At 46.1% G+C, this 16843-nt stretch overlaps 1 protein-coding gene across 1 annotated transcript; it reads left to right on the plus strand.

Moving 5' to 3' along the window:
- Positions 1-200: 200 nt before the first annotated feature.
- On the plus strand, positions 201-7654 carry prlhr2a (prolactin releasing hormone receptor 2a). The gene is made up of 3 exons (XM_076989044.1): positions 201-354; positions 4620-5128; positions 5820-7654. Exons 2-3 carry the CDS (start codon positions 4656-4658, stop codon positions 6460-6462), a joined length of 1116 nt encoding a protein of 371 aa, XP_076845159.1. The 5' UTR covers positions 201-354; positions 4620-4655; the 3' UTR covers positions 6463-7654.
- The last annotated feature ends 9189 nt before the right edge of the window (positions 7655-16843 follow it).

Consider the following 16843-nt stretch of genomic DNA (forward strand, 5'->3'; position numbering starts at 1 on the left):
TGCTAATCCATCGCCCATCTAACGGATTTAATACTTACTGTGAAAGGCTAAACGAACTATTTGTGCTTTTAGTGGACGCCTATGACAAATCGTAGGGCTGCTTTTAAATGACCTGCATCCTCCCTCGTGGTCTACAGGAGCTGTAGTGGTCTTGACTCCACCTATCCTCTATGTTCCTGCCTCAAGTTTCGGGCTTGGAGTCGAGGAGCGCTTCTTCTCCAGATAAAGTGTCATCCTTCCTTACGACGACAGATTAACCGGACAAGTAGAACAACGTCGTTTCCCCATTTTTCCTCAAGATATCTGTGTTCATTCTACAAAAGGAGAGATTTCGGCGAAATCTACGCAAAACAGGTACAGCATACGAATGAAAACGAACGACTAATAAAAAAAGTATTTTAACTAATGAAACTCGAAAACAGCCGTTTTAATTATAGGTCAAATTACTGAAACATTCAAATAGTTAAAACTCTTTGACATTGTTGAGGCTATTAAGGCGCTCGTGCACCGAGGGGTAGGATGTATTGAAGTCACGCGCTTTCTGCCTCTCGAGTGAAGACTACCGTATCTTTCCTTCTGACTAGCGAAGAGAAAACCCCTTTTTATTGTGTAGTTTGTACTCCAGCTCATTCTAATATCTGATAAAACACATGACATGACATACAGTGGCTCACATGTCTGCAAGCGGACGAGATCTTGAATGCAATTCATTAGTATTTCAACTAGTTTACCTTTGCAAAATAAACTTTATTCGGGGAACGTTGCTCATAAATATTCATCGACATTGTTTCACCCATGGTCAAGAATATAGAGATGACAGCTGGTCTTATCAGGCGATTTGGCGATGTAACTGAACATCTTAGAATAGTTGTCTCGCCATGCTTATTAAGTGCGCTCTCCGTATGGCTGTCGTTCGCATGTTGCAAACTCCAATTTGCACATTTACAGTTAATTTGGCCTAGTTAATGTTCTCAGCATCTGGACACAGACTTGGGAGCTCGTTGCGGAGAGCGCGCGGGAGCAGCTAATCTTCGCGAGCAAGTCTCGCGCAGCGCTTATATGTACTGATCTGGACCCATGCAGCTCTGTAACGTTAAGGGAAGGCAGACAACAGGAATTACTGAAAACTGCTTTCAAAATATTTGTGGAAGGATAGCATTACATTCGAAATTATATAAACGACGTAAGAAATCGGCTAGAAATTAAATTAGGGGATATAATTTTTTCACATAACTTTAGTTATGGTACAGTATTTAACCACTTTGTGCTTTACTGCCAAAGGGAATAAAGGTACTGAACAAAAGTCTCAGGGTTTCTTATTAATTTTCCAGTGACTGCTGTGAACTGGGATAGTGCTGCAGATGGTAGCATTTATATAAGATCTTCAAACGTTTCAGTGTGGATTCTAAGCGATATGTGAAGATTTAGGAGACATGAATTATCTTTGTTGATTTCTCGTCGTACATTGTGAATCACGTTGTGTGTTTCTCGCAGCCCTGCAGCGATGTGGTTTTCATTCTGGACTTCTTTGTTTGGGAGAACCCAGCTGAGGCCATAAACGGTTTCCCAGTGGCATACAATTTCCCTTTGCATTAGCATACCAACAAATTACCTAAAGGATGCAGACGAGATAAAATAATCATGTCTGCTGTTCTTTCCTCTTGTGCTGTAAATGCCAGAGCACACAAGAAGCCTCCGTTAAGTTTCATCTGAGTGGGGATGATAACAGGGTTTCCTGTCATCCGTTTTGTGCTCCGCGTAGAACAAAATCACCAAGGTGATTCGGAGGCGGGCTCCAATCAAGAAGGCGCACAGCATCAGAATCTAAACCTGAAGACACGACAGCCTCTTAACACCTTCTGGAAACGTCGCTGTGGCCTGTAGATCTCGAACAATGTGCCCGACCAACATGCCACAACAGCCTTAGTAGATTAGGTAATGTTCGGATGAGGGAATTATTCAATTTAATCAAGCTTGCAATTAAAGCAGTGGCGTTGCTGAAGGGACTAATCGCATTTATTTGGGGTTTGGGGACTATGCGCAGAGCATATTTTATATCTGTATGTAATTTTAGCATATCACATTGTGCTATGCTACATATTACGTTAGCAAAATGTAAAATTACATTTCAGTTTATGATTGAAATGGTTGATAGTGATGGAGCAGGTATACTCATTTAAGCAACTGGGGCCTTTTGCAGTTAATTCGGCAGTTAATAGAATAATGTGGTTAACTTTGCGGCCCTATTAAAAGAGTTTTGTTCCTTTCGATTAATAGAAGGTTGTTGTTGCACTGGGTCCAGATAATGAATTTATGTAGAAATCGAGGCACTGACTAACCCTGAGATCTTACAGTAGAATATAAAACTCACACAAAACACATGAGCTGACCTGGACAAGGTCAATGCCTGATCACAGAAAGTGGACTGTTAAAGTGATATGCACGTGACTATGTGGTTCTGCAAGACTTTTTACATTAGCCATAAACCTTGAGACGACCGCGCGTGCGTGCGTGTGCGCGCTCGCGATGTCTGAAGAGCAGAACTCAAGGTTGCCGGGTTAGAGAGAGTCTCTTCACATACGTGCATTCAGTTTGGACTTTGCATGTGCCGCACACAGGTTCAGGCGTGGTATGTGTCAGGAGGGAAGGACACGTCTGTGGTAAAGCCAACAGGCACAGATGCACAAATGCAGTCTTACTTCATTGCTCTTCAGATTTAAGCCATGGGAGTTGGGGGTGGGAAGGTGGTTTAAATGAAAAGAGCCAGTCTCTTAAAAATGTGTGTTGCCAAACTGGTAAATAAGTCATATAGATCAGTGCTTACAAATAGGTAAACCTTTTTTATAACTGTAGGATCAAATCCGGGTTACTATGCATTTTAAATCATTTCCATTGATAGTATACACATTATGTATATTATGTCTTAATCAATACAGTCATTAAAAATAAGTAGGGTTTGCTGCCTGTATAAATGGCTTTGATCTTTTGAATATTTAGACAAATTTCAGTGTAGGCTACTAGATCAGAGTTGCTGCTGTTTTGTGTGTCTTTTGCCTACCTGGGTTCTGCACTGCCACGTGGGCTTTTAAGAGAACCTGAATAGGTCCATTATCATGCTATAGCCCACAGAGCACGAAGTAGACACTCATAAAAAGGTGGAGGGACAGAAGACCGGCAGGTGCACCACCCTAGTGACCTGACAAGATGAGGCAAAACAAACCGCAGAGGGCTGGTTTTATTCCTCTGTCCTGTTTGTTACACAGCACATGGAGTCTGCTAAATGTGTTTGTGAGAAGTCTGGAGTTTTTTTTTGTCGTTTTGTCATTTTGTCTCTTTTTTAAAAACAACAACAAAACAGAAACTACGGGAATAAAACCTGAATGAAGTGAAACATTAAAGCTTTGTAAAGTTTGTCAGGTGCCAGTCAGGCCTGCCCTCAAGACATGTGTTTGTGTTTGTGTGTTTGTGTGGGTTTGTTTTTAACTTGACCACTTCCCAGCAGTGGTTGAGAGGGCTTGGAAGATTTCCCCAGAAAATGACAGAATTTCACCCCAGAAATGGTAGAATGCGTAGCTTTCTGCAAGTATCTAGTCTGTGTCTTCTGTGTTCAGCAAAGGTCTAAGCTGTATAAAGAAGCAATGTGTACTTTTGTCAAACTTTTATTATAAATTGGGAACACCCAAGTTCAGATTTTATTTGGTAGAGCTAGATTTGTGCTTCAGAAAGAAAAGAAACTTCTCCAGGACTTTGTTCTTGTCGTCTGTCTGTGCTCAATTCCTACAAACAATTGGAATAATTGCACAACATCATGGAAGTTCATTTAATTTTTAAACCTGAAAGTCTACGAACATTTCTTGTTCCACATTTAAACTTGAACTGAGCCTTTACGAGAGGAGAACATCTTTGTGAAACAGACTCTTTCTGCTTCTTTGCTAATGCATTTCTAAAAGTGCCAAACAGAAGTCATTAAGGCAGAAATAAATGTGCATTTTTTATAATCATTGGCCATAGGATTGAAGAGCAGTTACAATGAATCAGTAAGACCCTTTACTTAATAATGGTGCATCAGGGAATGGGGATCATTTTCATTACAGTCCAAAGTGCAGATACATATGGCTATAACACACACTATACCTCCTGGAAAGTTCATGGTGACACCCACTGAGAAGAAGATGACTTATGTTCACTGTGGACGTGGCCGGTAGAGCTGATCAAAACTAAACAGCCTGAGCTGTCTGGTTACAAAAATTGGATGCCTTCAATCAGAAGAGATTTATCTGAACTCTTCTGTACTGAAGTTTCTGACACCGGTTTCTGAGTGGTGCATTATGCCACTGTTCCCTGTTTTTTTTGTTAATAAAAGTTTTTATTCGAGCAGTGCTGCAACAAAGTGACAAAATTCATGCTCTGTGAAATGCTTTGGCTTTGGGACACGCACACACACACACACACACACACACACACACACACACACACACAGAGGCCACGACCATCTGGCTCACCAGTTTCTGTTGCCATCTGCCAACCATGAAACTAAGCGTCACACCGCATGTCGCTGGGTTCTGGAGCTCGATATGTTAACTGGAGATGTGCTCCCCCTCTTCCTTCCTCTCCCACAGATCCAGGCAGTCCAGGCCCAGTTGGACCCCCCCAGCATGGAGAGCAGCGGTAGTGGTTGGCCAGCTGATATTACACCCTCCAGCTGTCTGGGCAACACCACCGCGGAGAACTCCAGCCTGGCCCGCACGTATGAGGTGGTGGTCCAGTCAGCCAACGGCACGGCGAAACGCGGTTCTCAGTTTGCCGGGGTGGAGCTGCTCCAGTCTTTCAAACCCCTCATCATCCCTTGCTACGCCCTGGTGGTGCTGGTGGGGGTTTTTGGGAACTACCTGCTGCTGTACGTCATCTGCCACACCAGGAAGATGCACAACGTCACAAACTTCTTCATTGGCAACCTGGCCTTCTCAGACATGTTGATGTGTGCCACCTGCGTGCCATTTACTCTCGCCTACGCCTTCAACCCTCGGGGATGGGTGTTTGGGAGGTTCATGTGCTACCTGGTGTTCCTCATCCAGCCCGTGACCGTGTATGTGTCAGTGTTCACGCTCACCGTCATTGGGGTGGACAGGTAAGTGATTGTGGCCTGTGTGTCATGGCCAGCTGAGGACATTTCAGTTGAGTTCCTAAAGGATGGAGCTGTCTATTATGGCAGATTTTCCACATATGTGAGAGTTTCAGACGAAGCAAAAATTGAAGAAAGGAACGACGAAGGAAAAACTAATACTGACCTTCAGTAAGGCTTTTAGCGTCTTGTTCAAAGTTACAGACAGAATATCTGTGCAATATCTGCTCTGCAGATAATCTGTATTATCTGTAAATGTGATGCACCATAAATGCTCCCCATTAAAATCTGTGGCTCTGAAAGCCTCCTGCTCTACTTTGAAGGATTTCAGGTTTAGGTTCTTCCAGTGAGTCAGAACAGAAGCTGTCAGGAAAGATAATGTGCATGGGACAGTGCATGACTAAAACCCTAAGTTAGTTTAGGCTTTTAAGACAGTGGCACACTTCTCAAGGTCGCGAGCAGGTGAATAAAAAGTGAACATGAGGCAAGGCGTGACCTATCTGACTTCCGATCTAAAGTCCAACCATCTCCTCCAGCCTAAGGTCCCGACCTCCTGCCTTATGTCCCGCCCTTTCCTCCAGACTAAGGTCCCACCCTCTTCCCTAATGCCCCACTCCCTCTTCTCCAGTCTAACGTCCCGCCCTCTCCTCCAGCCTAAGGCCCCGCCCTCCAGCCTAACTCTCCTCCCACTCTTTAGGTACTACGCCACGGTCCACCCCCTGAAGAAGCGTATCTCCGTGCTGGCCTGCGCGTACCTCCTCTCCGGCATCTGGATCCTGTCGTGCGGGCTGGTGGCACCGGCCGTGGCCCACACCTACCACGTGGAGTTCCGCGACGAAGGCTTCACCATCTGCGAGGAGTTCTGGATGGGCCAGGAGCGCGAACGGCTGGCCTACGCCTACAGCACGCTCTTCATCACCTACGTGCTGCCTCTCTCGGCCCTCTGCGTCTCCTACCTGTGCATCTCGGTGAAGCTGCGTAACTGCGTGGTCCCTGGGCACCGCACCCAGAGCCAGGCGGAGGCACAACGGGCACGCAAGCGCAAGACCTTCCGGCTGGTGGCGCTGGTGGTGGCGGCGTTCGCCGTCTGCTGGCTGCCCGTCAGCGTGTTCAACGTGCTGCGCGACATCGACATCGGCCTGATCGACAAACGCTACTTCCTGCTCATCCAGCTACTGTGTCACCTGTGCGCCATGAGCTCGGCCTGCTGCAACCCCTTCCTCTACGCCTGGCTGCATGACCGCTTCCGCGCCGAGCTACGCAAGATGCTCGCCTGCCGTCGTCGGGTCGGCGTGGCGAGGCCCGCCCACAACTGCGCCACCGCCAGCGTCGTGCTCTGATAGGGACGGCACACAATCGCCCCCCCCCGACCCGGGTGAACACGGAACACGGGGTCTGGAGTTACGGACATCTGACGCCAAACGCTGGTTCATCTCACCGACTGTCGTTGCGAACGGCGGCGTCCGAGATTTCCGTTCCCGCTGCGTATTTCGAGTGCGTACATGCAATCACGTAAACTTTTACTTGCTTTTGAAAAACAACCCATGTGAGCATGCAATGTCTTTCATGATACCTTCACACGGATGAGTTTTGTTAACGGGCCGGTATTCATGATTCAAGGACCAGTTCCAAGACTTGTGTACCTTCCATAGAGCCCTTGAGGATGAAAGCTAAGGACAAGGGTGAATTATTCTGAATTTCCTGACCCTTTAGGAGAGAACTCTTCAAAGAAGAATGAAACTGTGAATATAAAAGAACTTTACCTTTGAAGAGTATTTTCACATTACAGCAGACTTGCTATTTACTACTAAAATATATTTTTGGGAAACATTTTGATGAAGTAAATGTGCAATTTCATGGACAAAACATTCAAAATGCTTGGAAAATGAACAATGACATATAGGACTTATGTAATTGTATATTTTAGACATGTTTCAGAAAAATGTAGAACTATTAATGTAATCATTATTTATTTTTATTTGTAGTGCCAAAAATGCAAAGGCTTACAATTGAAAACCTTGTTCCGTAAAAGGTGAAGAGTATTAATTCATCATCAGCCTGCATGTAGAATAATGCATGGAGAATGTAGCGGCTGTTCAGATGTTCAATCTGATATGGAATTTAAAAAATGTCCTGACATCCCCAGGTCCACACCCCTCCCCTTCCGTCCCGAGAGCTATCCTGAGATGTCCCGAGAGCCATGAACTCAATAAAGCCATCACCAAAGGCACATCTCTTTACTTCATTCTGCGCTGTGGACTGCAGGATGTGAACTTCGGAAGACATTAATAAGAGAGTGCCGTCCTGCTAGGTGTTGTCTTCTCTGTGTTTAGTTCTAGGACGTGCCGTCCAGATCGATGTGATGTGCTCTGTGGTATTAATAAACAGCACGCGGAGCGGCTACAGTGCTTATATCTGCCAACTCGGTTGTCACGTTTCGACTTTGCGCGTTCTTATTGCCAACAAATGTCAAGCATGCGAAAATCAGTCATGTTTATGGCAGTGAGTGTGTTACTTTCATAAAGGTTTGCAGAAAAGGGTAATAACATGCTGAGGATTATGTAAGCACACAGCTTAGAATACTTCTGAAATAAAATGAAAAGTGAACTGAACAAAGACAATGGGTCTTTCCCTTAAACCCTGTTTCTCGCTACTGCATCGCCACACAAATTGGTCTAATTTACCACTCTATCAAGAATAAATAGAACATGTTCTTTCCAATTACACAAAAAAAATTGAGTTTGCCACAGATGTGTGAGGTAGCCATGCACAGATCATCCCTGATTTGTTCGTTTATTTATTTATATTTTAGCCAAAGCCTTGAATTTACACTCAATGAGCCGCTGCCTTGTGTATAAAAACAATTAGTAATTTTTTAGTAGAGATGTGAAAAGGGGGTGGATGGATCTTGGGGGGGGGGGGGGGGTTGTTAAAGTGCTGCTCGCTGCCCGTGTCATCTCTGTGTAAGCATGGTGTCCTTAAAGATGACGACCCGCATTTCAAGTGCTAATCAAGAGTCGGAGGTAGAACACATGGTGTCAAAATAGAAGTGTGGATGTCCAGGATCTATTCAGAAAGTGCTTCAGGGTGAGAATATGGGTGCCTGTCATTGTCTGTCACTGTCATTGTTACTGTGTCATTACACGCCCAAAATTGCTTCTGTGGCTTCAATGGTGAGATATCACAGAAATGGCACTGCTGGAGACTGACAGAATGCAACACAATGGTCTCAAAGAGCATCGTAGACGGTGTGGCAGGCGGCCCTAGACGCCCGACCCCGGACGCCCAACCACAATAAGTAAATTCAAAGTAAAAAGAAAAAAGTTACAAAAAGAAGGAGAAGGGACACGTTACCATGGTGACTCATTCAGATCCCCATCCCTAATTTGTCATCATCTTTTTTTTTTTTTTTTTTTACCGTCTCTCAATCGTCTGCTGTGATCGAGGCATGATTTCTGATAGTCTGTCGCTCGGGCAAATCAAAGCAAGGCGGGCAGGAGAAAAGAAGAATGCTGGGATAATAAGAGGCGGGCGAGGAGCACGGAGAGGAAAGAGAGGAAGCAAAACGCCCAAACCAATGGCTAAGAGAGAGCACTCGACCTCCTCTTGACATGTCAGACTGTCACCTTGCAGCTGAGTATCTCTCTCACTCTCTCTCTGCCTCTATCTCTGTCTCTCTCCCTCTCTCTGTCTCTATCTATCTCCCTCCCTCTCTCTCTCTCCCTCTCTCTCTCTTGTGCACTGTCATGTTTTGTTTTTCTCTTCTCTTCTGCTTTAAGCATGATCGTACGTTGGCATCACAACTAGTGCATTTCTCGAAGCAGTTAGTGCAAACAGCAAAACTCAATGAAATACCTGCAAAAGCAGATACTTCACTCAAAATTTTTTATTTTTGCCTCAAAGGCAAATATTTAGGTCGATCAATTTGTCAGTGCCATCAGAATATCTAGTCTGTGTGCCATTGCTTATGAACAAGGCAGTCAAAATACTTAAGTCAGTGCAACTGTTGTCAGTGCAACTGTAAGTCACAGACAGTGCAGACTGTAAGCATATTCTGCACGTAAAACATGGTCCACAATTGTTGCCATTATTTCACTGTTTTTTCCACTCAGCTTTACACCACACTACGGCTCTGATCGAAACTAGCTAGCGGTGGTGCTAACGACAGCTAGCGTCGCCACAGCGGGCGGAAATTATCATACAGTTAAGCCTGCCCACTAAGAGAGAAGATATGATTGGTCAATTTTGCTGTCATTTGAAACTGGTATTGCGCTGAATTATAACTGCCAGTCCCTCTGTAAACGAACAGCGGGAATCACAGTCCTGATAGGGGGAGACACAGGCTCACAGGCTTCCACTTAACCCCTCACCTTCCAACACAGATTGAATAGACACGGTTGAATAATTTATTTGCTTATATTTTTGTAATTGTTTAGATGTCGAATGTCAAACTGTAAGTAGATAAAATAAAATTGGATAATTATATATATAATGCTTTAAGAATATTTTAGGCCCTCTGAGAGGGTGTAGAGGGCCCTGACGGTTCCCCACTGAACTACAGTAAACACGAACTAATTTAACAGTTTATGTTAACTAAACTAACAAACTAATTTAACTAATTTACAGTTTACTAATTTAACAATTACTTCAGACCAATGAAAACACGATGGTGGGAGGAGTTGGATCTAACATCCAGCTCCACCCCCTGGACTTTTGCTTCTGCAGCGACGGGTATCTCCACAACAACAGGACAACTGCCGCTGTATACCGGGGCGACCAGTAGGGGGCCCGCCGTACCATGACAAAGACTAAATGTTTTGGAGGGTAAGACAATACGTAGAACACATTTTGATAAACATGACATAAGCAATTAATGCAAAAAAACAACAGACAATTGTCCATGACCATTTGCAAAATGTACAAAAGCATTTGCAAAATGTGAAACACAATGAGAAATGCAATTATGACGTGCACAAGTGACAAGGAGATGTGGAGATGTTACGGAACAGCTCCAGACCCTTCCCTGTGGGCGTGCCGCTACGTTGTCTGCGTGTCGTTATGTCCATGTTTGTACTTCCGTGGGCGTGGGTTGTCTGTGAGCGTGTTCGTTTGTTACACCTGTGCCTTGTCTCGAGGTCATGTGGGTCTGTGTAATTCACCTATTTAATGTGCGTTCGCGCATTGTCTTGTGCTCGTCTTTGTCTAAAGTTTCGTGTCTGTGTGAGTGTGGGAATCTCCACGTTCATCCTCCGCACGGAGCTCACGTCATTGTCCATTAAAAGTGTTATCTGTTCACCGCAAGACATTCGTCGTGCCTCCTCCTTCCTCCAGCACCACAGCGTCACAGAAAGACGAGCCCTTACTAAAAGACGTATGCCAGGATACGCCACCCGGGCACCGAAGGGGAAGAGGAGGAGCCGGCGTCACCACGGCTCTTCCCCGGTCCGGCGCCGCGAGGTCTCCGTCACCGATCAGCAGATGAAGCAGGACCCTGTCTGCACGTACCTGCTCTGTGCCGCTCGAGAGACGGAGGATGCCGAGACGGCGGAATACTTCCGCCGATCCGCGGTACGCGCATGGGAGGAGAGACACCCCCACGCTTCCCTGGAGCTGCCACCCATGGTTGTGAGCAGCAGTACAAGGGAGGAAGAAAGCGCACCGCTCCTGGTTCTCCCCGAGGAGACCAGTGAGCCATTCATGGTGGGTGTAGGCGCCTTCGCCCTCACCCCTCCCGAGGTGGAGTTCGGTAGCGACGAGTCTGGAGAGGAAGAGAGCCCCCCTCCTCCGTTCGTTCAGAGGAGAGTGAGTGCGACACCAGCTGTATCCCCTCCGTTCCAGCAGCTCTCCAGACGGCCGGAGAGGAGAAGGTCAGCCCCCCGTCGTCGCTGTTCTCCGAATCGACGGTCTATTACGGGGAGGGTGACGAGGACACCAGCTCTCTTCCCTCCGGCCACACATCCTCCACCGAGCGATACGACGCGGAGGAGGACGTCAGCCCTCCCCCTTCCGTATTCTCGGCTCCAACCGTCTATTACGGGGAGGGAGAGGAAGTCAGTCGCCCGTCGTCCGTTTGTTCATCGCCTTTGGGGCGCGAGGAGGAGAGCGAGGGGGTGGACAGCGCCTCTGGGTGTTCGGGGAGCACCGTTCACCTCGGGAAGGAGGTTCCCCGGTCCCCCTCAGCGGCGAGCTGCATGGACTGCTCCCGTTGCCCGACTCCGGAGGAACCCATGTCGCTGGGTCGGAGCGTCTCCGAGAGCGAGGAGGAGATGGAGACGTCGGGGGGCGAGGTGAAGGCACCCCCAGGAGCGCAGGGGGGTCCAGGTGTGGTCAGCGGTCCAAGGTGGGTGTGTCATGCGCCTTTGGAGCCGCCGCGGACACCAGCCGGCGCGCGGCACAAAGCCAGGACTCCAGCCGCGCCCAGAGGGAGGACCGAAGCTCCCCGAGGGAAGCCACCTGGAGCGCGGCCAGCGGGAGCCCCGAGCGGCGCAACGCGCGTGTGGAGTCGGAACCCGAGGACCGGAGGGACCCCGCCGCCTGTTCCGCCTGCCGCGTCCGCCCGCCGCGTCCGCCCAGCTTGCTTTCCCTGGAGGGATAGTGCCACCCTTTGGCAGGCAGCCGGAGCGATGCCATGGCTGCCTGTCCCTATATGTTTGTCTATTCCCCTGTGTCTCCCTAATTTCCTTTTCCCATTCGTACCTCTAGTGTTTCATGTTCCAGTGTGCGTGTTTGTCGCTGTGCCGTTGTTTAATGTTTTCTCCCCTGTCTTCCCAGGTAAGGTGTGTTAGAGCTGCTCGTGGCGGTCCCCTCCATCGGGGGAGACGGCTCCCGGAGGCTTGTGATCCCGGCGGCTCCGGACCTGCCTGACGGTGTGTGTTCGGGGCTTTCCGGCTGCGCCGGACGCTCCGGGAGTAGCGAGCCCCTGGTGGGGGGTTCTGTTACGGAACAGCTCCGGACCCTTCCCTGTGGGCGTGCCGCTACGTTGTCTGCGTGTTGTTATGTCCATGTTTGTACTTCCGTGGGCGTGGGTTGTCTGTGAGCGTGTTCGTTTGTTACACCTGTGCCTTGTCTCGAGGTCACGTGAGTCTGTGTAATTCACCTATTTAATGTGCGTTCGCGCATTGTCTTGTGCTCGTCTTTGTCTAAAGTTTCGTGTCTGTGTGAGTGTGGGAATCTCCACGTTCATCCTCCGCACGGAGCTCACGTCATTGTCCATTAAAAGTGTTATCTGTTCACCGCAAGACGTCGTGCCTCCTCCTTCCTCCAGCACCACAGCGTCACAGGAGACTGAATGAACAGTTTTGAGAATTTAAATTCTGATCTGAGAAATGAACCAAATCGACTGAGAAAAACTGTAAATGCACACCAGATTGAGGTTTGTGACTCAACATCAGCAGGTTCATGCTTTCACACTGGACTGTGTACCTGTCCTCTCTGAAGCTCAGAACAGTCAGAACAGTCCAAAGTTCATCAAAGTGAAGTTTTCACTGAGTGCTGGGGGCGTGTCGGGGTTTTCTTGAGTGGGCGCTGAGGGGAGATTACTGTGGCTATGCGACTGGTCCTCACACTGAACACGAGCAGACAGCACTTAGGGTCGTAGCGAGGGCAGGGACCTACCACCAACGACGTTGTTCCTAAAGTCAGCGTGACCTTGAAATAGAGCAGTTTACATACATGAAGGTAGCATGCATTTCAGGACACTTAAAAAAATGCTTACTTGTGCATGTTCCCTCTGATGGTTGAGGTAACGGGAACGGCGTGGTGAGCCACTCTGGATATGAACGCATAATAAATAGAGTCTGTTTACAACCACAGATCCGCACAAAATCTCAAATGTCAGTCCAGTGCATCCGTTTCCATAGCTTCGGTTCACATGTTTTGCCATGGACACACCATAGCTGCAAATGTCATTTCCAGCAGTCAGTACATGAATCAAATTTATACTTACTGCAGTGGCAAAGCACTGCATAAAGCAGGTAGGCGTTCATCTTCTTCACGGAGTGCTCTATTAAATTATCTTTGCGATTGTCAAATTCCTTGAGCGCTTTGGGAATCAAGAGATAAAGATACAGGAAATGAGAAACAGTGCAATTTTCCTACAGTACGTTGTCTTAGATTCTTAGATGAGAATTGCTCAGGGTCAGTGAAAGAAAGAAAGAAAGAGATAGATAGATAGATAGATAGATAGATAGATAGATAGATAGATAGATAGATAGATAGATAGATAGATAGATAGATAGATAGATAGATAGATAGATAGATAGATATGGTTGACAGGTATTGCCATATCAAATATGTTGTAAATAAAAATGTATTGTCGTCGTGTCAAAATACGCATCTACATGTATCTTAGGATACGGGCACATCATTTGGTGGAAGAGAAAACTCGAATAATAAGCCAACTTCAGCCAGTTTTGGCGGTACTATTAGATCTTTCTTGAGGGACAGAAGAATCCTGACCACTGCACTGCACACTACTGATACTGGTAAATGGTTATGGATTAAAGTGTTTAATCCTCTGAAATCCTCTGAGTCCTCTGAAAAGCAATGGTCAAAACGCACCCTACAAGCCACAAAACATCTCCATTTCAATGTACACGTGCTCATCGATGCTGCACTGATCGAAACGATGCAAGTCTGAGGGATATATGGACCTGTGTCGCCATCTAGTGGTTGCGCCATTCTCTCAGTAAACCACTTGAAACCTATAAGAAAGTCTTTTACGTTCATGCTGACTTTGAATGTGGCATTGTACTGCGTAGTGTTATGAGACACACTCTAATGGCACGAAGACACAAAAGCGGAAGCGTTTTAGCCTATCAACATGGGTTCGAGGACTGTTACCCAAAGATCAAGTGGATGGCTTTCGCCGTGTACTGGAAAATGTGTATCTTTCACGTGGTCGCATACTACGTACGGTTTCCCGGATTTGGGACCCAGTATGTAGTAGGCTATTTAGAATACAGAACTATTTCTAAACTCACGATGAAGTGTAAATGTTCAATCGACAAGGTTCAAGAAACACCACCTCTAGCGGTTAAGTAGGGGAACAAGTTAAAGTCTGTCACACGCATTATACGGGATTTTGATGTTCAAAGTGATATCAATCAATCAATCAAAGTTTATTTGTATAGCGCTTTTCACAACACATGTTGTCACAAAGCGCCTATATACGTTATACCACACGCACTAGAAGTTAAGGGCTGTCAGTAAGTGTGCAGAAATAACTTAACTAGCAGTAAATTATTTTGATAAGCATACATATCAAAGCAGGCAAAAGCAGGCAAAGTGGATCCAATTTCTCCCCAGAACATCCAAGCCTTGAATTGCACACAGGATAAAGGGTTATTCCATATTGGTCCACCAGAGGGCAGGAGTTACACGTTAGAGTGTATAGTAGTTTTTTTTATAAGAAATAAAATTCTCAGAACTGTTAGTTGAACCTCCACATGTGTGTACATCATAGTCATGTCACTCAAAATGAACTAATTAATGCTGAATAGTCATTCCTTATCAAACGAATGGTCCTCATTTCATTGTTTGAATCATTACATACAAAAATGTTGAACTAGTTGTCAAAATCAAATCTTATGCATTTCTTCTTAACTTCTTCCTGAAAATGTCTCCCAAATTGAACAATTTCTCTCCGGTGAACCTCAGTTTTCACTGATGATGAGCATTTGAAGCATTAGTTATAACCAATATACACTTCTACACAGCTGAATCTCATGAACCCTCAAGTGTCAAGCATATATGAACCAATCATGACATACTGTGAACCATTTCAATAATACTGACACAGAAATGGAAGGTCAACCAATCAATCAATCACTTTTTACAACAGTTGTTGTCACAAAGCAGCTTTACAAATGTCCGAGTTCAAGCCCCCAGTGTGCAAGCCAAGGGCGACAATGGAAATGAAAACTCCCTAAGGGCATGAAGAAGAAACCACGAGACGAACCAAGACTCAGGAGGGGAACCCATCCTCCTCTGGCCGACGCCAGTCACCATGACAACAATAATTGGACAGATACATAAACAATGAAGTTATGTGTCTCTATGTAATTCTTATTCATATGAGTCTTAGACTTCTTGATGGTCAGTAGTAGTCCGGGGCTGTGGAGATACAACTGTAGCAGGGGAGATTTTGGGAAGGTCAGAGGGGCGAGGACAGTGGGTTGATCCTTCATCCATAGCTGGTTAGGCAGGAGGTGGCTGGCCCAGGGTAGATAGCAGCAAAGGCTCGTCTCTCCTCGTCTCAGTATTTCTTGTGTAGGAGGGCAGCCATTTGGAAAGAGAAGAAGGTCAGCATTGTGTAAGAGGGGTGAGGATGCGTAGAGGATTGGGATGGCAACAGGGTCAAAACAGGGGAAGATGACGCAGAAGCCAAGTACATAGGCAGATTCCTAATGAAATTAACTCTACAATTTTGGACCATGTAGTCAATCACAGCCTCACAGTGGGACAACAACTTGCATTTAGACTTACAGCTTTATTGCAGAACAGATTTACTGTATTGTAGTGTAGTGCCATATTTACAGTATTTAGTGCATTACTGTAAATTTGCTCTGCACCACATAGGATTGCAAAACAACTTCGCAGAGGTGGAGGAGGTCCCTTTTTACCCCTCCTTAAAAAGGAAGTCATTTGTGCAATGGTGACTGCGAACAATGCCCTAAGGTTGAGAGCGATACAAAACTCTGTTATAAAGGACGACTATTTCTTTGGGAATATTGAATCCGTTTCAATCCCTACATTTGACAGATTCGCATCATGGAAGTGCAGCCGACAAATCTGTAGCAACTGCGTGATGCTATCATGTCAATATGGACCAGACTCTCTGAGGAATGTTTCCAGGATCTTGTTGAATCTATGCCACGAAGGATAAAGGAAGTTCTGAAGGAAAAGGGGGTCCAACCTGGTACTAGCACCTAACTAGTACCTAATAAAGAGGCTGGTGAGTGTATTGTACAGTGCTGTAAACTGGATACTTTATAGTGCCATGCAATACACCTACACGGCAGTTGATACTGTACAATATGGTTTCCAAAATGCATTGGTAAACAGGAAATGTTAGTTTCTCTCTCTCTCTCTCTCTCTCTCTCTCTCTCTCTCTCTCTCTCTCTCTCTCTCTCTCTCTCTTCTGGTATAAAATGTCCTGGAGTTGGAGACCAGGTAGAAGGCGTGGAAGAAATCCCATTGGACAGAAGGCAGCCATTGATTTCTCTGGCCAATGAGGAGTGACTATTGTAATGAGCGATGCCCTCTCCAAAAATGGCATCCTCACCTATGCACCCCGTCTTCTGGTCCACACAACACACACTTGCTGATGTTTTTAGACTCTCTTTACAGCCACATAATCCCTGAGAATGAGATGAGTCTAAAGGGAGACATTCTCAACAAGTTTGTTGCAATATGGGATAACGTGTGTTTTTCAGCCCGACAATTAAAAAAATTGGATGCTGTCTATCATTGCACCCTGCGTTTCATGACTAACTGCTGCTATAAAACCCACCATTGTACCTTGTATGCAAATGCAAAAATTCCGTCTCTGACTGATCGTAGACTGTCTCATTGGCTGTTTTTCATCTACAAATGCATTCTTGGGCACCATCCTTCTTATTTATGCTCACTTCTGACTAGACCCATCAGCCATTTCGGCCTGCGCTCTCAGGACATCATTTTGATGCAGGTCCCAAAGGTCAGAACAGAACTGGGTAAAAA

The sequence above is a fragment of the Brachyhypopomus gauderio genome, unplaced genomic scaffold (assembly GCF_052324685.1).
Source record: "Brachyhypopomus gauderio isolate BG-103 unplaced genomic scaffold, BGAUD_0.2 sc65, whole genome shotgun sequence".
Lineage (NCBI taxonomy): Eukaryota > Metazoa > Chordata > Actinopteri > Gymnotiformes > Hypopomidae > Brachyhypopomus > Brachyhypopomus gauderio.

Bases quoted from the DNA above. Each gene is read 5' to 3' on its own strand.
- prlhr2a (XM_076989044.1), top strand. From the start codon at position 4,656: ATGGAGAGCAGCGGTAGTGGTTGGCCAGCTGATATTACACCCTCCAGC. The intron at 5,129-5,819 runs GTAAGTGATTGT...CCCACTCTTTAG, and splicing joins ACCGTCATTGGGGTGGACAG to GTACTACGCCACGGTCCACC.